The 21967-nt window shown below is 45.7% G+C and overlaps 1 protein-coding gene across 5 annotated transcripts in view; it reads left to right on the top strand.

Moving 5' to 3' along the window:
- Positions 1–21967, top strand: part of CDK5RAP2 (CDK5 regulatory subunit associated protein 2) — a 185303-nt gene that overhangs the window by 154344 nt on the left and 8992 nt on the right. For 3 of the 5 annotated variants that reach the window (XM_031654461.1, XM_021927212.2, XM_031654464.1), the window contains 9 exons: positions 3975–4094; positions 7624–7740; positions 9783–9972; positions 10994–11115; positions 12235–12471; positions 15580–15657; positions 16238–16354; positions 16620–16885; positions 18950–19093. In XM_031654461.1, the coding sequence (XP_031510321.1) occupies positions 3975–4094; positions 7624–7740; positions 9783–9972; positions 10994–11115; positions 12235–12471; positions 15580–15657; positions 16238–16354; positions 16620–16885; positions 18950–19093 (1391 nt within the window). The remainder of the gene's footprint in view (positions 1–3974; positions 4095–7623; positions 7741–9782; positions 9973–10993; positions 11116–12234; positions 12472–15579; positions 15658–16237; positions 16355–16619; positions 16886–18949; positions 19094–21967) is intronic. The other 2 variants (XM_031654462.1, XM_031654463.1) reach the window with 1 other exon arrangement.

Genomic DNA, 21967 nt, shown 5'->3' with positions numbered 1-21967 from the left:
TTTTTCTTTTGTCTTTTGTCATATTTATGATTTGTGTAGAGAGATAATTTCGTATTTTTCTCACTTACCATTCTATCATAAGCTTTCTGACATGTTGTTACATAACATCATTTTTAGTGGCTTTAGAATAGTCCATTGAGTGGCTGAATTGCAGTTTGCCTTCTGTTCCCCTGTCGCTGAACATTTAAGCCATTTCCAGATTTCACAATTGTAAACAAGGCTGCAGGGGATATCTGTGAACATGAAGCTGTTCCCTTATTTGGGGGCTTTTCTTAATACAGATTCTATAAATTGGACCTGCTAGGTGAGAGATGCACACTTTTTTTTTGTGGTTGCTTATTGGATTTACGTTTTTAAAGAATTAGCATTTGTCAAAAGGGCATTATTCTAAGAAAGAGATTTTTCTCCCATTTTGTAAAGGCTAGTATAGTGTTTCCTTCTCTTCAGTTTGGCTGCATAATTAATAAGTGGTGTCCAGTTCAACTGGGAATGTTTCCTTAAGCCCAAGTAATGATTCTGCCTCCTGGCCATAGACTCAGTGGAAGATGGCATGTTTCAATGGCTGCTAAGCATTTATGTCCCCTTCTCACAGTCATGAGTGTGTGACTTGGATAAACCAGCAAGGAAGGTTGCAGTCAAACAGAAAAGTTCCTGAGTGACTCCGACCTGACTAGATGCTGGAAGAAGATTTGCAGGACATCAAGGCAGGAGCGGGGAGGTACAGTGCCATGGGTGCCAGAAGTTTAAGGAGCGCGGAGGTGCAGTGAAGTGGGTACCAGAAGTTTAAGGAGCGGGGAAGTACAGTGCCGTGGGCGCCAGAAGTTTAAGGAGGGCAGAGGTGCAGTGCCCTGGGCGCCAGAATTTTAAGGAGGATGGAGGTGCAGTGCCGTGGGCGCCAGAAGTTTAAGGAGGGCAGAGGTGCAGTGCCCTGGGCGCCAGAATTTTAAGGAGGATGGAGGTGCAGTGCCCTGGGCGCCAGAAGTTTAAGGAGGGCAGAGGTGCAGTGCCGTGGGCGCCAGAAGTTTAAGGAGCACGGAGGTGCAGTGCCGTGGGCGCCAGAAGTTTAAGGAGGGCAGAGGTGCAGTGCCGTGGGCGCCTGAAGTTTAAGGAGGGCAGAGGTGCAGTGCAGTGGGCGCCAGAAGTTTAAGGAGGGCAGAGGTGCAGTGCTGTGGGCGCCTGAAGTTTAAGGAGTACAGAGGTGCAGTGCAGTGGGCGCCAGAAGTTTAAGGAGCCGGAAAGTACAGGGCCGTGGGCGCCAGAAGTTTAAGGAGCAGGGAGGTACAGTGCCCTAGGTGCCAGAAGTTCAAGGAGGGCAGAGGTGCAGTGCCGTGGGCGCCAGAAGTTTAAGGAGCGCAGAGGTGCAGGGTCGTGGGCGCCAGAAGTTTAAGGAGCACGGAGGTGCAGTGCCGTGTACGCCAGGAGTTTAAGGAGCGGTGAGGTGCAGTGCCATGGGCGCCAGGAGTTTAAGGAGCGGGGAGGTGCAGTGCCGTGGGCGCCAGCAGTTTAAGGAGCGCGGAGGTGCAGTGCGCTGGGCGCCAACAGTTTAAGGAGCCTGGAGGTGCACTGCCGTGGGCGCCAGGAGTTTAAGGAGCGTGGAGGTCAGTGCCCTGGGTGCCAACAGTTTAAGGAGGGCAGAGGTGCAGTGCCGTGGGCGCCAGGAGTTTAAAGAGCGTGGAGGTGCAGTGCCGTGGGCGCCAGAAGTTTAAGGAGCCTGGAGGTGAAGTGCCGTGGGCGCCAAGAGTTTAAGGAGCACGGAGGTGCAGTGCTGTGGGCGCCAGGAGTTTAAGGAGCGTGGAGGTGCAGTGCCTTGGGCGCCAGGAGTTTAAGGAGCCTGGAGGTGCAGTGTCGTGGGCGCCAGGAGTTTAAGGAGCAGGGAGGTGCAGTGCCGTGGGCGCCAGCAGTTTACGGAGCGCGGAGGCACAGTGCCGTGGGTGCCAGGAGTTTAAGGAGCACGGAGGTGCAGTGCCATGGGCGCCAGGAGTTTAAGGAGCGTGGAGGTACAGTGCCGTGAGTGCCAGGAGTTTAAAGAGTGTGGAAGTGCAGTGCTGTGGATGCCAGTAGCTTTTTGCAGACAGAGTTCTTCCGTGCTGTGCTGCAGCGAGAGTTAGGACATTCCACCAAATTACTTGCCACACTTCTGGCATTAGCAGGAGATAGCTGAAAGTCTGGGAATTAAGTCATCTCATAAACATTCAGATTCATGGTAAAATTACTATTTAATTAGGAAAAGATCTGTAACATTGTGCTACTTTTAAATGAAAGTCATTTTGGAGGAATTAAAACTGGATCATAACATTAGTGTAATGTTTTACAACAAACATTACTAAGATATACTGAGTATACCCTAATTGATAAATTAAAGACATTAGTTTTGCCTTTGGATACTTAATGTGATGATGCTTTAAACACTGACTCTAGAAACCTACCCCTGGATTGGAATTGTGCCTCCTTCTTTCTTTGTTAAAGTGAGATGTGGCAGAGGCTGAACAAATACATGCTTATTTTGGAAAATTTAAAATGTTATGTATTGTTAAGTATTATGTTAAAATGTAATATAGAATTTTTGAAAAATCTAAAATCTGCCGCCTAAAGGCAACTGCTATTAATATTTAGATATATTTCCTTCTTTCACATATTCGTGTCTTTCCTTGTCTGTAGAAATTTTTAAGTAGAGTTCTGTGATATTGTGAAGTATATATTTGGTCTTCCTGGCAGTATCCTTCATAGTGAACCAGTAAACATAAGCAAATGTTTCCCTGAGTTTTTGAGCCAGTCTAGCAAAGTAATCCAACTCCAGGAGGTGGGTGAGGGAACCGAATTTTTAGTCGGTTGGTCAGAGGCACGGGTGAAACAGTTGGGGGCTTGCGATTGGCATCAGAAGTTGTGGGAGGGGGGCAGTCTTGGGACTGAGCCCTCAACCTGTGGATCTGACACTATCTTCAGGTCCAACCGAATTAGAAGACACCCGGCTGGTGTCTGCTGCAGAACTGTTTGCTTAGTCTGTGGGGAAAAACCCCTCACATTTGGTCACAGAAGTCTTCTGTGTTGATTGTTGAGTGAGTATATGGGAGAAACTGAATGTTGTTGTTGTTTTTTCTATAAGTTGTGATTATGTTGAATAATCAACTTTGGATCTAAGATGTAGTTTAATATATTTGTATGATATATAGTCTTCATAACAATTTTAATAGCTATGTAATACTGCATCATCATGAATGTTCTACAGGTTTTTATTTAACAATTGGAGTTATTTCAGTTCTTACGGTTACATCCAATGCTGAGATGAACCTTTTCCTCCATTCTGGCAAATGCTTGTCAGCATCTCTGGTGGTCTCTTTAAATGGAGCTCTAAAAGTTGAATTATTTGGTAACAGACATTGGAAAATAACTTTTCTAAGGCTAATGATAGAAGTAGCCCCAAAAGAACATACGCATTTATACTCATGCTAATAAGATGTTCTCTTGAGATCACTTTTCTTATTACCATTCTCACTAGCATTGTTTTGCTTTATTTGAGTCTTAAATTAGTAAATGATAAACGGATAACATATTCCTTTCAAAAAATTAGTCTCAAAAATATCTGGATTCATTATGAAGGTAGTTTAATCAACTCTCGGGCAATTCAAGCAGACTTGAAAGTGATCTGTTAGTTTCACCATAAGGAAGATTTTAAATTAATATTTGATATTTAGAAGAATAAAAGGCTACATTAGAGTTAGCATTAAAATTGTATGGAATATAATTTTTTCTATGTGATGTAAAATATCTTCCCATGGAGGACTGCAGAGAATCATTATAGAAGTGTGTCTGTGGGAAATAGCTCACCCTCCCCATGCCTAGGAAAGAATTGCCAGTTGCTCACTATCTTAATACATCCAATACTGTTTGGAATTTCAGGATCCCTGCATAATCCATAAATTATTCAATTTGTTGGGGTTTCAGACTTTAAATTAAAAATGGCTTCCTTCCTGTAGACTTACTAATGGAACACATACAGGAAATTCGAACTTTGAGAAAGCGTTTAGAAGAATCTATTAAAACAAATGATAAGCTACGGAAACAGTTGGAACGGCAAGGATCTGAATTTGATCAAGGTAAGGAAAGACCTTCCCAAAGGGCTGTACATGTCTATGAGTGCTTCACTGTGACGCATTTGCCTGAGTAAGCATCTGTGTACAAAGCAGGTGCTTGATAAATGTTCATTTCTCTATCTTAGAGAAGTCTGCCAGCCTCTGGTATCCTGAATTGTGACTGGCACCTCATTTGACTTTGGAAGCTGGAGAGAAATAGATAGGAATTTCAAGATAAAACAAAACAATATATTGTCTTTTCATCTATAACAGATTATTGCATTTTAGCAATCTGGTAAATTTCACATGCCAGTCTAAAGATCATACATATTCCTGCATAAACAGTTAGCTCTGAATAGAATGATCATCCATGAAAAACTTAAAAATATTCCCCCCCCCCCGCCACATAGGTAAGACATTCATGTGCTTCAAAATTAAAAACCTCCATTCTTTATCCAGTAACCCTGTTTTCCCTTCCCTCTTCTCCACTTTTTTCCTTGTTTTTCTTCTGTATCCTTAACAGTGTTTTTTAAAATGCAAATAGCAGCATGTATTCTTATTCTTCTCTTCACCCCAGAGGTAACATACTCTATATCCGTGATTCTGTCCATTTGTCATGGAGCAGTAAATCTTGGACATCGTTCCTTACTGCTCTAGAGAGAGTTTCTCATTCCGTAAAGCTGTTGCATCTTGAAAGCAGCTTGGCGCACTCAGAAAAGCCCAAGTTTGTCTGGTCGAACTGGCCAGAGTATGGACCCTGCTGTCCCATTTATTAGCTTTGTGACTTTGAGCAATTCACTCATCTCTCCCAGTCTTAATTGTTTCATAAAACAGGGTCATTGTAAGATTAAATGGGGCAATGTTATGAGTAGGGCCCTGCTCAGTGCCTCACTCAGTAAACAGTTGCCTTTATCATCACTATCAATTTTATTTTACTATTTTATTCTGTATAACATTGCAAAGCTCTGCAATGGGTAGGGACCCTAATGTCATTCCCATTTTTAGAGGTCGTAGAATTGAGTTCTGGAAAGATAGTGCTCCATGGCAGCAGCACGCCTGAGTCCTCGGGCCCTTGTCCAGGCCTCATTCCTCTCTAGCCATCGTAGCTACCAGCCGGGAGGGACATCTTTCCAAAGTACCATGCATGCTGCAGCTTTCAGAGGAAACCGAATGGCTCATCTCGCCCTCTCCGGCCCTCCTCCCTCCCTCTTGCTCACTGCACCCACTTCCTGCATCCACCCCCCTCAGCCTCAGGGAAATTGATTGATCTGAGTTATTAGTTGTATCAAACACAGGAAAGAAATACACGCCTGGGCCCTTCACATTCACTCTTGGTAATGCCTGAATTAGATTCATTCTGTTTTACATTTTCCCTGGCAAATCGAATTATAGAATTATTTGGGGGCTCAAATGGCCACCAGCTACAGTGGAGCAGGCAATTGCTCTGGAGAGTAATTCACTCTGACGGGAAGGTTTACAAAAGCATTCATAAAGTATTTACATTGGTGGAAAGACGTGCTGTTCTCACCATGTTGTCACAGCGTCTGAAAAGACAAAGGAATAAAAGTGGCTCCGCCTCCCCCTGCTGTGAAATGTTCACCCTGGGGAGCAGGCCTGAGAAAGGTGTGGCTTCTTACGATATTGAGGTGGAATATTGTTAAAAACCAGCCTGTCATGTGTTAGAGCTTCCAGCTTGTCCCCACTTGTACAGGCCTGTAGTGATGACCCTCAGAGGAAAGACTGACCTCCTAGCATCAGAAGTGGGCCCCGCTAGCTCAGGTTTAGGCCGGTCAGGAACTGTTCTTTGGCCTAATTATTTCTTTGCAAAGAAATACTGCCTCCAAAGCTACCACCTTAGCTTTGGTGGTGGTAGACTTCTGTAGAATTTTTCCTGCTTGTTCACAGTACTTTTTGGTGCTATTTTTGGCTCCAGTCTATCATTCATTATTTTAGTAATACAAATGGTAATAGCAATAACAATAACATCAGTCATTTTTATTGAGTTAATGGAGACTTAGGGAAGTGTTGCGATTTGCCTGAGGTCATGCAGCTATTAAGAAGCCAGAACCATGGTTCAAACCCAGGTGTCTCTGAAAAGATACCAGAGTTCACAGGGGAGAGTGGAGGAAGATGGTGGGGAGAGACACAGTAAGTAAAACAATTAGATAACATTGTGGTAAGTGAATCATTAACATAAGAAAAAGGTAGTGCTGTAGAGTGGAAGGGCTGTCAGCTCCTTGGAGAACTGATGCTGTACCTTCCCTCCAAGGAGTTTGAATAGGATAGGTACTCAGTTGTGTGCCAGGATGCTTGCAGCTGCAGACAACAAAATGGGAGTAGTAACTGATGGTAACAACAGGGATTTGTGTTTTTTCACGTAACAAGAAACCCAGAGGCAGGTAGTTCCAAGGTAGGTTTATGGCTCAGTGACAGCAGTTTGGGTTAGTATCTGTGACGACTGCAGTAGTTACAAGCATCCCAGTCGTTCAGACAGTGTCCAAAGCATGGGAAAGAAGAAGGTGGGACTTCCTCCTGTCCTCTTTTCATCCTGGTGGAAAATCTTTCCCAGAAGCCCCCAGCAGACTTCCTGTCAGGCCCCATTGGCCAGAGGTGGCACGTGACCATGTCCTCACTGCAGGGTGGCTAGGAAAGCAGGAATCTGGCATTTTGGCTCTCTGGTATAGTAAGTGGACTCAGTGAGTGTGGAGGACAGGGAGGGAAGCATCTGCTTGCCACATAGAGAAGGCACCTTGCACACAGTAGGCACGCTCCTGAGGGTGGCCGTGAATGTGAATGTTATCTATGAAATAGGGGTATCTAGACTGGGAAATTGGCCCTTGTGTTTCGTTGTGCGATTGTCTTTTGCCATGGTGGGCCATCAGATGTTTTTGAGTAGAGAGTAACTTACATGGACTTTGTTTAGGATAATAACCCCATTGGCAGAATAGCAGGGCGGCGAGGTTAGAGAGCAAAGTGATGAGGCCTGAACTTTAGGACTGAAAAGAGTAGGCCTGTGTCAGAAGCATTTTGGAGGAAGCAGCAGCATCGTGATTGCTTGATTGGGCAGTGGAAGAGAGAGGGGTTAGGATGGCTTCCAGCTTTCTAGCTTAGGTTAGGGATGTGGCGATACCATCTCCTGAGGCAGGAAACAGGTGAGAGAGAGCAGGTTTGGAAGGATGAGGAGTTCGGCTTTGGCTCTGTGGACTGAGTGACAGAGCTGCCTCAGTGGTGAGGCCCGGCAGGCAGCTGGATATGAATTTTGACCTCAGGAAAGACATCTGTGAAGGTGAAGACTCTCACTCACTCACCCTACTCCTGGCCCAGGTCTTCTGCTTTGTTCTACCTTAGGTAAGATGTGGGGGAGCCCCTCCTGCCCTCTCTGTCAGGCTTACTCTCAGTTCTCTTTGGCCTCTGGTAATTCCTTACATAGTTAACAGGAGGGATTTTCATTGTATGTTGTGCTAACTCTTTGTTTAAAACTGTTTTCTAGAAAGTTCCATCTATACTGATCTGGAGACTGTTTATAAATCAGTCTTTGTGTGTGTTTTTATAGGTTCTACAAACATTTTTGCTTCTGGTTCAGAACTTCATAGTTCTCTAACATCAGAAATTCATTTCTTGAGGAAGCAGAACCAGGCCCTCAATGCAATGCTCATTAAAGCATCCAGAGGTAAGAATTAAAGGAGTCACTGGAAGCCTGGAACGCCAAAGCCTTCTGTGTCATGGAAAGAATGCAGACATTGAAGTCTGACCAACCTAAGTATGAATCCCGTGGCTCTGGGATGGCTTTACACCATTTAATTGTCACAGCAGCCCTGTGAGGTGTTTCTATTTTATAGCTGAGAATACTGGAATCAGAGAGGTTCAGGAATACCTCATAGGGCTGTTGTGACAATTGAACGGTGTAAAACTCTCAGCACAGTGTCTCCAGTAGGGACTCAGTAAATGTTATTTTATTTGCTTGTCACTTATCCCCCCTTTAGCCATGTGTCTCTCATCCTAGTTCACAGTGGAAGAAAGAAGGGCTGGAAATATAATACTGCCAAAATCTCAACTAGTGACTTCCTACTATCAGCAAAGTTTATTCCGTACTTCTTATAAAGATCCCTTCTCTTAATTCCTTCTATTTGAGCTTGGCTCCCAAAGAGCTTTCACTTACATTATCTTTCACTACCAAAAACAATTCTGGGATGAGGTATCATTAGCCCTATTTGACAGGTGAGAAACTGAGGCCTAGGGAATTGCCCAGCCTGTGGTCACAGAGCTAGAAGGTGGTAGAGCTAGAACTTGGGCCAGCTTATCCCACTTTTCCTAAAAGGATATTGATGCTCCTTTTGGCTTAAGAGATGAAATTGGGGCCTCTGTCAGTCATTCATTCACTCAGCAAACATTTCCTATCTCCTGTTCTACTTCAGGGCTATGTAGACTCTGATACAGAAATGGATGAGATTTCATCCCTTCCCTCAGGGAGCTCATAGTCTGATGGGAGAGGCAGCCAGACAATCTTGGCAGGCCAGCGTGAACCTCAGCCATGATAAAGTCAGGCTCTGGGAACTGCAGGACCCTGGAGAAGGCATCCTGACTGGGGAAAAGCTTGCCTTCAAGAACAGAGGATGAGGAGGGCTTAGCGAAGGTGCTGAAGATTGAGAGGAGCCAGGGCATTTTAAATCGAAGGAAGAGAGCAGACAGAGGCCCAGAGGTTAGCGATGAGGAGTCTAGGCCGTTCAGGAAGGGTAGGCAGCATGATGTGTCTGGCCATCGAGGGAGGAGGTGAATACTTGCTTAGAAATTATCTTGTTGTGGTTAAGAATGGAGTCAGAAAACCTGAGTCTGAATTCTGGCTCTGCCACCTACTGGCCATGTGACCTTAGGGAAGTTTCTTATCTGGAAAATGGAGAATAATAGTGCCTGCCTCGGAAGTCGGCCCTGGAGATTAAATAGGGCGATGCATGTGAAGGCCCTAATGTCACATCGCACAGGTAGTGCTGGTGCAGGTCAGCTGTTACCACCACCAGCACTGCTGGCAACTCATCTTTATGGAGCTTCCAGCCCCCAGAGTGCTCCTGACTCCCTGTGGTAAACCCTTTATAGATGGGAGCTCAGTGAATCCACATAATAACACATGTAAGGAAACAGGCATAGAGAAGTGAAGAGCCTCACTCAAGGTTATGAAGTCAGTAAATGGAGAAGCTGCTCTTGAATGTGGCCTCTCTGCCTCCAGCCCCCTGCTTTTGACCACGGTGTCTCTTGTGCCTCTGGGTGTATTTTATTCCTCAGAAGAGGTGCTGTCCTCAGCCTGAGGAGTGAATGGGCCTCAAGGTGCCATCTGCACAGCCCTGCCGGCCTTCTGGTGTTAGGCTGGTAGAAGGCCTGCGGCCAGGCCAGCACTCATTCCCAGAGTTCTGGGTCCTGCATTTTCCTCTATACTTTCCACCCGCTCTTTGCTCTGTGAAGGCAAAGTAACTAGGTTTGCATGGCCTGTTCTTTAATAGAAAATTAAACAGGCCCATTTTATCCCAGTGACGTTTAATCTGCAGTCTTGATGTTGACAAATTTATCTGCCCAAAGTGTGTAAGATAATTGGAATGCCAAAATCATAAATGCCAGATCGAATCTCATTCTTTTTTGTATTCTTGAAGTGCTATATTTATATAATAAGGTTGGAAAAAACAAATGGTGGCCCTTCTCAGTGGTGCCTTTTTGTGTTTGCAGATAAACAGAAGGAGAATGACAAATTACAAGAGTCCCTCTCCAGGAAGACCGCGAGCCTGGAGCACCTTCAGCGGGAGTATGCCAGTGTGAAGGAAGAAAATGAAAGGCTGCAGAAGGAAGGCAGGGAGAAGGAGAGACACAACCAGCAGCTGATCCAGGAGGTCTGCCGCAGTGGCCAGGAGCTGAGCAGGTAGTGGCTGTGCTTCCCCGGTGACCTGCTGGCCGTACCACGCATCCAGGCACTGGGCTGCAGTCGTGGAATCAGCATGCAGGCCTCTGCCTTAGTGCACGGCGGCAGGCAGTAGACACAAACACATCATACGTCTGGTGGGGCTGCAATATATGGAGAAAGATCCTGTAAGGAGGAGAGGGCTTGGCAGTGGGTTGCTGTTTTCTGTCGAGGGTGAATCAGGAAAGGCCTTTGTGAAAAGATGCCATTTGCTCAGAGAGCTGAATGCAGTGAGGAGGTGAGTGCTGCAGCTGCCTGGGAAAGATCATTTCAGGCAGAACAGGCGCAGGCCCTGAGGCAGAGTGGCTTAGGCCTGTGCCTGGCAGAGCAGGGCAGTGTGTCCGGAGGGGGGACTGGCAGGATGCCAAATCACATCGGGCTGCAGAGTCAGTGTGAGGACTTTGGGTTTACTCTGAGTGGCATGGGAAGCCACTGGGAGATTCTGAGCAGAGGAGTGACATGGCTCTGCCGTCGATTTTAAAAGGATCCCACCAGTGGTCCTTTTGCCATTTCCCTCTTTGAGTCTGTCTGGTTCCACATTTCAGTTGTTCCTGTCGGCACGCGTGAATGCCCCACTCTTTCAGTTACCGTCATCACCAAGGGTGGTGCAGTGAGGTAGCAAGATCTTCGTCTTTGCCGCCAAGTAGTCCTGGGTCTAAGTCTGGCTCCCCTCCCGAGCTGTGCATGCCTGGGTAGGAAACAGCCCTTTTGAGTTTCGTTTCCTCATATCTCTGAACTGAGGGTTAGAGAGCACCGACCGTTTAGGGCATCTGTGAAGATTACATGAGATCACGTATGTGCGGGGCTGGACACGGGGAGCGCTTGGAAATTGCAGCTGTGACTGGAATTCTTAACCAGGCTTGTCACTTCTCGGTCCACACTCTTGTGACTGAGGGTAGAATTGGCCTGCTCTGTGGGGTTCGAATAAGTTACCCTATGGTAGAATTAACCTGTGCTTCTCATGCCTGTGGGGCCTTCTTAGGGTGCAGGAGGAGGTGAAGTTGAGGCAGCAGCTGCTCTCACAGAATGACAAGCTATTGCAGTCCCTCCGAGTGGAGCTGAAGGCGTATGAGAAGCTGGATGAAGAGCACAGGAGACTGAGAGGTACCGGGGGGGCTCTGGTCCGAGGCCCTTCTCACCTTGAGGCTACTGTGCTTTGGGCTGTAAGCCCACCCGACCACCGGCTGTAGGCACAGGAGGGTAGAGCTCAGCCCTCTCCTCTCTGGCCTCGTGGGTAGAATGGATGGGTGTTGAAGCTAGCGCTTTGACCCACTCTTCTTTTGAAGGAACAGCAGGAAACATAGAAGGACTGAGGCTCAGCACCCAGGCCAGCCACGGTCCGGGTTCCCACTCCCTTGTTCCCAGCTATTTGACCCTCAGCAGGCCACTTCACCCTTTGAGCCCATACATGCCTCTGTAAAACATGTCTCTCAGCACCTGTTGTGTGGAGAATTGTGTTGAAAATTGAATGAGACCATTTATTAAAAGCATCCTAGCATGATACCTGACACATAGTAGGCACCCGGGAAATGACTTTTATTATCGTCCTGCTAGTGTGTGTTACTTTTTGCCCATTAATTCAGCAAACATTTATGGACACCTCTCATGTGCTGGGCATTGCTCTGGGGATGGTTGTTGGCCTCAGTGCTCTCTGTATCCCAAGAGAGATACCAGCGCAGAGTGCTTCAACTATAAGGTCTAATGTTTCAGAATCAATTTTGAGGTGTGGTGAGGTGTTTTTTTTTTTTTTTTTTTTTTTTTTTTAACTAATTTTCCAGATGGTTTCTCTCTATTGAAAGTTGATCTAGAAAGGGGTCATCTCACAGCTTTTATTTTCTTCTCAACTTGCTTTTCTTATTCTTGCTGTTGTGTCTTTTTAATACACTGTGGCTCTTAAAATCATCCCCTTTCATTCTATAATTCTAGCCCAAATAGATTTTATTACTACTAGACATAATTTCGGGGTTTGGTATGCAATTTGCTAGGCTTTTATGGCCAGAAGCGAAAATTAATTTCCAGCTCTTATTTAGCCTGTGGAATAGCAGCAATTAAGTCTGCCAATATTTTTGTTTCTAAAGTCAAGTTGTTATTTTAAACTGTACCTAGTTCTTAGGAAGAGGGAGGGCGATGGTGGTGGCGGCTGTAAAACGCGATTGAGTTCCTTCAATGGCTGACCCTTTGGTTGTAGAAGATGTCAGGGCTTCTCTTTGCACATGTCTGCAGAGGCGTCGGGAGAAGGCTGGAAGGGGCAGGATCCTTTCAGGGACCTGCACAGCCTCCTGATGGAGATCCAGGCTCTGCGGTTGCAACTGGAAAGGAGCATTGAAACCAGCAGCACTCTGCAGAGCAGCCTCGAGGAACAGCTGGCAAGGGGGGCAGAGAAGGCACAGGAAGGAGCCCTCACTCTGGCCATCCAAGCCCTGTCCATCCCTGAGGTGCCCCTTCAGCCTGACAAACACGGTACTGCCCCTGCCTCTCCCCACTTGCTGAGAATGCAGCTCTGAGCATCTGTGTGTGACGTGTGAACTTCTGAATGATGCCTTTGCCCCACACAGGTGTCTTTCCGTTGATAGCTGACACGCTGTACCCTGGGAGCCAGGGGACCTGACTGCTAATTAATTAGACGTCACCTTTGGCAAAGTGGCGTAATCTCCATCTGAGGCATCTTGATTCTCAGGGAAGTGGAATTTGGACTTCCAGACACCCTCAATGCCTCTGGCCTTGCTCCCTCCTATCCATTTAGTCCTGCCTGCATCACTTCCATGCTGAAATTTCTTTTAGTTTCTCTTACTGCCTTTAGAAGGGAACCTAAACATCTTAATCCGGCTTTCAGTGTCTTTCAGGATCTGAAAATCATCCTGATAGGTTTAAAAAGTGGATCTGTTTTGCATTTGCTTGCAGGTTAATTGCCTAGCCCTGGAGAGAGGCTGTGGGGGGGGGGGTACCAGAAAGAGGAGCAGACACCTCTGCCACCTGCCCACCACAGGGTGTGGAGTAAACCAGTAAATGGTTAGACTCCAATCAGTCAGGCAGCCTGTCCTCTTTGCTCTAGAGATGAAAAACAAAGGTCCAGAGAGTGGATGGGGCTTGCCCAAAGTGGCATAGCAATCAGGCAGCAGAGCTGGAACTAGAAACCATTTCCAGCTTTGACTCTAGGGCTGTTCCTAAACCCGCTGGACCCTCTGGAGCCTTGGGTATCCTGGGATTATCGTCCTGACACCCGTGGGGTAAATGTGTGTATCCAGTGGGATGAGGAATGCCAGCATGCTTTAAAAGCAAGTATTGTACTAAAGTTTGCACTTACTTTTACTTGGATACCTCTAGTTAAAAAAATAAAAATAAATCTCTTAAGGAGTACCTAGTCAGTCTGCCTTAGAACTTGTAGTGATTAGTTCATTGATTTCTCATTGACAAGGATCTTAAAATTTAACCAAAAAGATGATGTAATAATATGAAAAAAGTGAACAGAGAAAAAAAGTTGATGATTCTACACATTGATCATTTTTTAAAATTTGCATATTTCTTTTTCATTTATTAAATATCGGCATGAATTTATATTTTTCAAATTGGTTTTTGTGTCATTCTGTGTCCTTTCTTTGTTTTTGTCCAATATTGCATCATACATGTTCCCTCTGTTTTCACATGGGCTTCCTAATGATTGTTTGCAGGCTATTCTTAGTCACCAGTCCATGACCCCATTGATTATTAAAGTGGTCTCTGATTTAGAGCCATAATAGACATCAATGTTAATATACTTTTTGCTGTTAAACAATATTCTTAGGAGAAAACCCGACCAGGGGAATCTCAGAAGTTTAGAAAGGTGCCATATTTCTACCTTCTAAATGGTCTGTCCATCAGAAGTGTACAAAGGTAGTGGTTTTTGCGTGACCTCATCAGCATCGGGCATTAATATTTTTAACATGGGTCTGCACGTGGCCCTTTTTAAGGCTTTGAGGAGCTTGTGGGGGTGGGCTAGGGGAGATTGAAGCAAGGAGAAGAGTTCTGTGCTTGGGGTGCCCAGGAAGGAGAGTTGGGTAGCTGAAGCGAGGAGGCCATCAAACAGCCTTTGCCTTTGAAATTTGCCGAAAGCAGCCCTCAGCATGCGTGGCAAGAGGCATCCAGGAGAGTATTCAGAATTCACAGTGCTGCCTCAGCAGAAAAGTTTTCTAATTTCCTTGAGTCAAGATCAGAATTGTAGGCAGCAGCATTTCTTCCTTTGCAAAAGACTTCTCAGGTCTGTATTTAAGTGCATCTGTTTTTAAAATTATGTTCTAAAGGCTGATGTCTTTCGCTGAGAGTGATTCCTCTCAGGGCCAGCTCTATGGAGCTGACCTCCTGGCTCCTTGGCCTTAGGAACTGTAGCAGACCCTTGGGTGGTGCTGGAGTGCAGCAGCCCACTGCCCAGTGGTGCTGGAGCTTGGATGGGGGGATCCTAAGCCCTGGGCTTGCTTGCTCTCTGCCACTGGCATGCTGGGTTATGCTGGACAGATCACTTTCTATCTCTGCCACTTGGTTTCCCCTTCCATGAAATCTGAATTACAATGTGTTCTGCCCACTGAGCTATTGAGTCCAATAGCTTTTCATATGTGAAAGTGCTTTCCAAATTATTACGTGTTGCACATGTCATCTGTACATCATCTATTGATTTTGCCTCCTTACAGTGTTGCAGATACATCACCCCCCAGATCCTATTGTGGGTTACTCTCATCTCTGGCTTAGATTAGTGTGGCAGCCTCCAGACAGAAAAAAAACTCCTCCAGTACAAAATACAGACCTCAGCTTGACATTGCCTTGCCCAAAGCCCTTGAGTGGGCCCCTCAGTCCTCTTGGTTCTGGCCTTGCATCCTACTTTGTCCTTCCCTGCCCTCTGGGCCTTGGGTCTATGAACCGCTTATTTCTCCCTGAGCGATGATTCTACTCTTTGTCCCACTGTCTGCCTCTCACCTGCCCAATGTGCTGCCTGGCATTTCTTTCCCTCCTTCTTACCACAGGTCAGTCACAGTCAGTCTTAAAATGGTGAAACCCCGTCTCTACTAAAAATACAAAAAATAGCCGGGCGTGGTCGCGGGCGCCTGTAGTCCCAGCTACTCGGGAGACTGAGGCAGGAGAATGGCATGAACCTGGGAGGCGGAGCTTATAGTGAGCCGAGATTGTGCCACTGCATTCCAGCCTGGGTGACAGAGCAAGACTCCATCAAAAAAAAAAAAAACAACAAGTAAAAACCACATAAGGTTTTAAAACAGGTGTTAGCCTTTGGGAAACCAAGTTGGGGGGTAGTGCCCTCACCTGAGCCTCAACAGCCTGTGTTTTCAATCACACTAAAATAAAATTGCTTGTTTACTTTTCTGCTAAGAGTTTTTCTAGGGAATGGATTGGGCCTGGTCACTCTGTCTCCCTGGTGTCCCACACAGGTGGGCCTGGCAGGACAGAGGCCTAGTGAAGATTTGAAGGAATGCTTGTGTGTGTATGAATTAGTGAATGTGAGGGGCTTGACTGTATTCTCATTCAGTTCTCTCTTGAATGCTGACAGCAGTGAAACTAACAGTTCTCGTGTTTTGCATTTTGTAGATGGTGACAAAGATCCCGTGGAAAGTGATAATTCATTTGATCTGTTTGATTCCTCCCAGGCAGTGACACCAAAATCAGGTACAAAGCTGAAGTCTGGGTAACGGTGGCAGCATTGGATGTGACAGTAAGACTTTTTAAATTGCAGAAAAGGGGGTCCCTGGTCCCACCTCAGGAGGGTATTTGGCAAGGATTTGGGATTTCAAGTTCTCAGCATCTCCAGCTGGTGATATCCTCCTTCAAGCCAGTTAATCTACTCCTAGGTGTTACCAAGCTTAGAACATCATTGGGTCCCTGTTGCCTTAAATTAAAATTGTGGCCACCTTTGTGAGGCTTTCAAGGCCGCCCAGGGATCCAGCTCCAGTGGGCCCGTCCAGCCTTATCCCTTACCCTGGCATAGCCACACAGGGGTCACCATCCTGCAGACAGGCCCACACTTTCCTCTCACCGTGACTTTTAGACCCCCTTTGTCCCACTCTTTGCCAGTAAAAGTCCCATTTCCTCAAGACTCATCATGAATGCACATTTTTCTGTGACATGGCTTTGCTGCTGTCCCTGGTCAGAATGACTCATCATTAGTGTAATTCTTGCTTCTTGCTCAGTCCAGCTCAAATGCTGCTCCTTCTCAGAAGCCTTCCCTGTTCTCTCCCTCCCTGCACAGATAATTGTTTTTCCTGGCTCTGGCCCTTCATCACTCTGCTGTTGCACCTTCCGCAGTATCTATGTTCTGATCAGACTGTGGGCTACTGGAATGCAGGCACCAGCTTGAGTTATCCTTGTGAATCTGGGGTCTTCTGCTGAGTGGGTGGTTGATAAGTGTTCGTTGAGTTGACTTGAGCCTATCCTACAAGATGACTCGTAAGCCAGTGTGGGGTAATATATAAAGGTCCAGGAGCCATGCATCTTTTCCCCACTGGGCTTGTGTTGGGTGGCCTTTGGGCACGAGGGCCTCTCCTAGCCCTCCTAGCTAGCTTCAACATCATAAGCGCCTTGAACGCAGTGTTACCTGAAACAGATTTTACATCCTACCTCTCATTTTACAGTTTCAGAGACTCTTCCACTCTCTGAGAATGACATGGACTCCCTCTCCTGTGACAGTGGCAGCTCGGCAACTAGCACTCCGTGTGTGTCCCGCCTGGTCGCTGGCCACCGCCTGTGGGCCAGCAAGAATGGCCGCCACGTCCTGGGCCTGATTGAGGACTATGAGGCCCTGCTCAAACAGATCGGCCAGGGACAGAGGCTCCTTGCCGAAATGGACATTCAAACCCGAGAGGCTCCCAGCTCCACAAGTCAAGAGCTGGGAGCAAAGGTAACCTGACCACAGAGCTGGAAGGCACAAGCTGCTCCCTGGGAGTGTCCATGGAAGGGGTAGGGGAGTCAGATGGTGCAGTTGTCCTCAGTAGGACCCTGAGAAGAGGGACTAGGAAGTGTGGCCCCAGAGAGCTCAGAGGTCAGGTCCAGTGTGGGGGACTGTGGGTGGTGGCTGTGTTTGGTGGGGTTCATGCCCTGTATTCCTGCAGTTACTTCATGGGCTCTGCTGTCTTGCTCCCATGACGGCCTCTGTACATCTGGTCTCTCATCCATTCTTCTCTCCGTCTGTACCCTGGTGTGTCTGTCCACTCATCTGCCCATCCACCTGGCTGTCACCCATTATGAAGTGGAATTACTAGTTCAAAGGTTGTGAACTTTTTAGGGCTCTTGATGATAACTGTTGCTGCATTACTTTCCAAAACAATTGTGTCTCTGTTCATGAACGTTTGTCTCACTATATTTTTGTCTTTGTTGAGGTTTTGTTGTTGTTGTGTTTTTTTATTTTGAGACAGGATCTAGCTCTGTCACCCAGGTTGGAGTGCAGTGGCATGATCATGGCTCACTGTAGCCTCGACCCCACCTCCTAGGCTTAAGCAATCCTCCTGCCTCAGCCTCGCAAGTAGCTGTGACCAGGCATGTGCCATCACACCTGGCTATTTTTTTTATTTTTATTTTTTAGAGACAGGGTCTCACTATGTTGCCCAGGCTGGCCTTGATCTCCTGGGCTCAAACGATCCTCCCACCTTGGCCTCCTAAAGTGTTGGGATTATGGGTGTCAGCTATCATGCCTGAGTATGTCAGCATATATATATATATATATTTCTTTTTTTTTTTTAATGGAGTCTCATTCTGTTGCTCAGGCTAGAGTTCAGTGGTGTGATCTTGGCTCACTGCAGCCTCCTCCTCTTGGGTTCAAGTGATTCTCCTCCCTCAGCCTCTTTAGTAGCTGGGATTACAGGCACCTGCCACCATGCCCGGCTAATTGTTGTATTTTTAGTACAGACCGGGTTTCACCATGCTGGCAAGGCTGGTCTTGAACTCCTGACTTAAGGTGATCCAACTGCCTCGGCCTCCCAAAGTGCTGGGATAAAGGTGTGAGCCACCGTGCCCAGCCCAGGTATTTTTATTTATAATGACTTTTTTGTTATACTTTATTATCTAAAAAGGGTGTGTCTTTTCTCTCTTTTTTTTTTTTTTTGAGACAGGGTCTCGCTGTGTTGTCCAGGCTGGGGTATGTGGCATGATTGTGGCACACTGCAGCCTTGATCTCCTAAGCTTAAGCAATCCTCTCATCCCAGCTTCCTGAGTAGCCAGGACTACAGGTGTAGACTGCCACACCTAGCTAATTTTTTATTTTTTGTAGAGATGGGGGTCTCACTATGTTGCCTAGGGTGGTCTTGGATTTCTGGGCTTAAGCAATCCTCCCGCGTTGGCCTCCCAAAGTGTTAGGATTATAGGCATGAACCACTGTGCCTGACTTCATTCTATTTTTGTATTTATTTTATTACTTATAAAAACAAATGCTTTTTTCATTTCTTCTTCTTTTTTTGTATTTCCCCTTTTCTGAGTCACATAGATAATTTTCTTAAGCCCTTGATACCTCCCAGTTTGAGTTTGCTCTGCCAGCGGTATAAGGCCCTGATATCATATTCACTACAGCAGGGCCATTTAACAGGGACCAGTAAAGACAAAACCATGTATTGCTTGCTGTTGGTGTCATTTTCTCTGGGCGGGTCTCTTGTGGGCCGCCAAACCGTGAGAATGGCCCTCCCACAGACCCTGTGCTTGGAGTAGTAACTGTAGTTAATGCTGGTGGTTATTAACCATGGTGGTTATTAATCATGGTTATTGATTGGGCTAAAATCACCCCTGAAATTCTCTCATAATCTACAATTCACCAGTCTTTAAGAACAATAAATTGGTGCTATGTGGTACCAGGCTTTCGCTCAGCATGTGAAACAGAAGCCCTACAGTCTGGAGATTTATGCTGCACGTTAAGGCTTGCTTGTCTAAAATCTTTTTCAAGACTGCACATAACAGCCTTCATATCCCCCCTGTGTAGGGTCCACACCCAGCACCACTGAGCAAGTTTGTGAGCAGTGTGAGCACAGCCAAGCTGACCCTGGAAGAGGCCTCCAGGCGACTGAAACTTCTCTGGAGAGTCTCAGTCCCCGAAGATGGCCAGTGCCCCCTTCACTGTGAGCAGGTAGGTGGTGACACATGATTCAGAGGCTCAGTGATGCCACTGGGGCCTGTGTCTCAGTTTCCTCCATGCCAAGCAGGGGCCCACAGCAGATGTGACCACCATTTGGGGTATGTATCAGGGAGGAGATGGCCCTGTTTGCTATGGCTTCACCGTGTTCTTACTTGATCCATCCCACACTCCTGTAGCCCTGACCCGTCTGAGCATATCTTTGTTGAGTAGAATCCTGTCTGCATTCTACACATGAGGAAACCAGGACTCAGGGAGCTGAGGCACTTAGTCAAGGTTAGAGCTTGTTTGAAAGCATAAATATTGGAACCCAGTGTTTATTCTTTTATTTTATAGGCTTTAAGTCCCAGTTTATCCTCATGGACTAGCCCATTCTTTTCTACTCATCATCCCTTTTGGTTTAGGTGCCTTTCTCTGGCTCTTCTGATTCCTATCGACAGCTTTCATCATCATATTTGAGTGGACCTTGTTCAAAATCTGTTTTAACTACTTAGGAATGACAGGCTCCAAACCAGGAGTCAGGCAGAGTAGCAGCTGTCCTCTGATTTCTGTGTGTGGGATACATGTGGTGTCATGACAGGTGAATGCCCACTCTGGCTACTCAGAGAAACCTCCCTGGAAGAAGGGACATGCAGGTTAAGGAAGAGTTAGAACTCTCTGCTTGGTAGCGTGATAGATATTTCCCCCCTTTGTTTATCTGACCTGTCAGTTCTTGCCAAAGGCCAGCAGGAAGGCAAAAGGGAAATTTACATTTTTTTGTCGTTATCTCATTTGGTTAAACCCCTTTTGACAGCTCTCAGGTCTCTCAAACATGACCAGGAAGTAGCTGGGGGGCAGCTCTCTCTGCTCTGAAGGTTCTAATGAGTCCGTCCTAAGATTTTCCTTTTGGGATCCTGGGGACAAAGTTTGGATACACTAAGCTCAGGAAAGTTAATAACTGTTCATTCCACAGAAAAATCTTTTTTTCCGCCCATGTTTAGCTGGTGGCAGTATCAGGTGGGAGACAGTGTATGAGGGAGGAAGGCTGAGACTCACTGGGGTCCAGTCCCACATTGGTCTTTCCCTTCTTCTAATCCACCAAGTCCTGTTCCGTCTTAGGCTTAGGTGACACAGATGGCCTGACTGCCTGGAGTGTCCCATGTCCTGCTTCTGGCTGGCTCCTTCTCACCTTTCAAATCTTAGCTTAAATATTACCTCAGAGTCAGAGAGGGCTCCCTGAGTCCTTCAACATAGAGTCCTCTTCTGTTTCATCGTAGCCTTTCAACCAGTTGTAATTGTATATTTGTTTAATGTCTGTCTTCCTCTATTTTCCTTCAGAGGACAGTGTCTATTTTATTTATAGTTTTTGAATGAACCAGTGATTTTTTTCTATACACCCAAAGTAGTACCTGCCTCATGATTTTAACATAAACATGTCTGAACTAAACAGTTGACACTTAATGCAATGTTTTTGTCCTTAGCACATTGTAGTAACTGTTAAATAGAATACAGCTCATACACATATATAAAAAATATATTATATATACACACACACATACACAAATTATAGCCACATTGATTCTTCCCTACTTGCAAATCTTTCCAAGAGGGGTTGGTGCTCCTGAGTACCTCTTTCCTTCCAAAGGTTTCTCGAGTAATTGATTATGCTCACTTTGATGTTATGGAATTGTGGTGCCAGAAAAAGGACCTTTGAGATGCTCCAGTGTGGTTGCTGGGGTACAGACCCCCTATGTGGTGTTAAATTGCCTCTAGCCACTTTTCTGTCACTGCTGTGTTTCATACCATGCCTTTGCTTGGTGTGAAATGTGTGTAATGCTGATTTCCATTTCCAAGTTTTCACCAGCAACCCGGGGGCTTTTGACCTACCTGGTTTTCTCTTGAGTGTTATTAATTGCCTTTTACATTTAGTATACCATCCCCTGCAGTCTGGACTGCTCTGGAAAGTGTGTATCATGTGCATCAGTTGTGTGGAGGGATACAAATGTACACACATACTTGTTTATAATAATTTTTTTAAATGGAGGATAAACAGTAACAAACCAGGCTACATATAGTAGTGGGAGGGGAGAGATTAGAGTAACAGAGAGAAGGTAGATTTCTCTGAATAGACCGTTTTGTAGATTTGACTTTGCAACTATATAAATGCATTACATAATTATAAAAAAATCAAAATGAGAAAACAATTTCTAAAAATTCTTGGCAAGATGAAACAAACCTTACTGTACATGGCAACGTAGGCATAACAACACAAAAAGGAAGCATTTCAATGACTAACGCATAGTACTTTGACCACAGATTTCTAGTAGAAATATTCTAAGGGCAAGAAGAAAATTTAAACTCTTGTTAATGGTTTTATTGTTAGTAATAATATTGATATTGATATTCTGAATTATTATATTTCTATTATAAGATAAAACAAATAACTGTTAATTTTATTGGGAACTGATTTTTTACTGTAAGGAAAAAGAGATATGAAATCAAAGAAATAACCCTGTAATCCTAAATTTGAATAGCACATATCATTATGAACTTGTGATGTATTATCATCCATTAAAAGAATTTTATGAACTTTCTCAGCATACAAGGCTCCAGAAACAATGTCTGTTCTACCACCAGTGAGCGCCCTTGATGCCCAAATTATGGTTTCTAGATACCTTTGCCCACTAAAGGGAACTAGGGTTCCTTGGAGAAATGGCTTGCTGCTAGGTCTGGGGCAGGAGATGTATAGTATGAGCCTAGAACATATTTCATCCTAGTAAGAAAGGATCCAGCATGGGGAAAGAGGGAGAGAACCCCATGGATTTACAGTGGTTCCCATAAGTGTGGGCCCTGGACCTGCAGCATCTGCATCACCTGGAAACTTGTCAA

The sequence above is a fragment of the Papio anubis genome, chromosome 13 (genome assembly GCF_008728515.1).
Source record: "Papio anubis isolate 15944 chromosome 13, Panubis1.0, whole genome shotgun sequence".
Classification (NCBI taxonomy): domain Eukaryota; kingdom Metazoa; phylum Chordata; class Mammalia; order Primates; family Cercopithecidae; genus Papio; species Papio anubis.
Note: the sequence above shows the minus strand (reverse complement) of the source record. Positions and strands in the feature narration are given on the sequence as shown.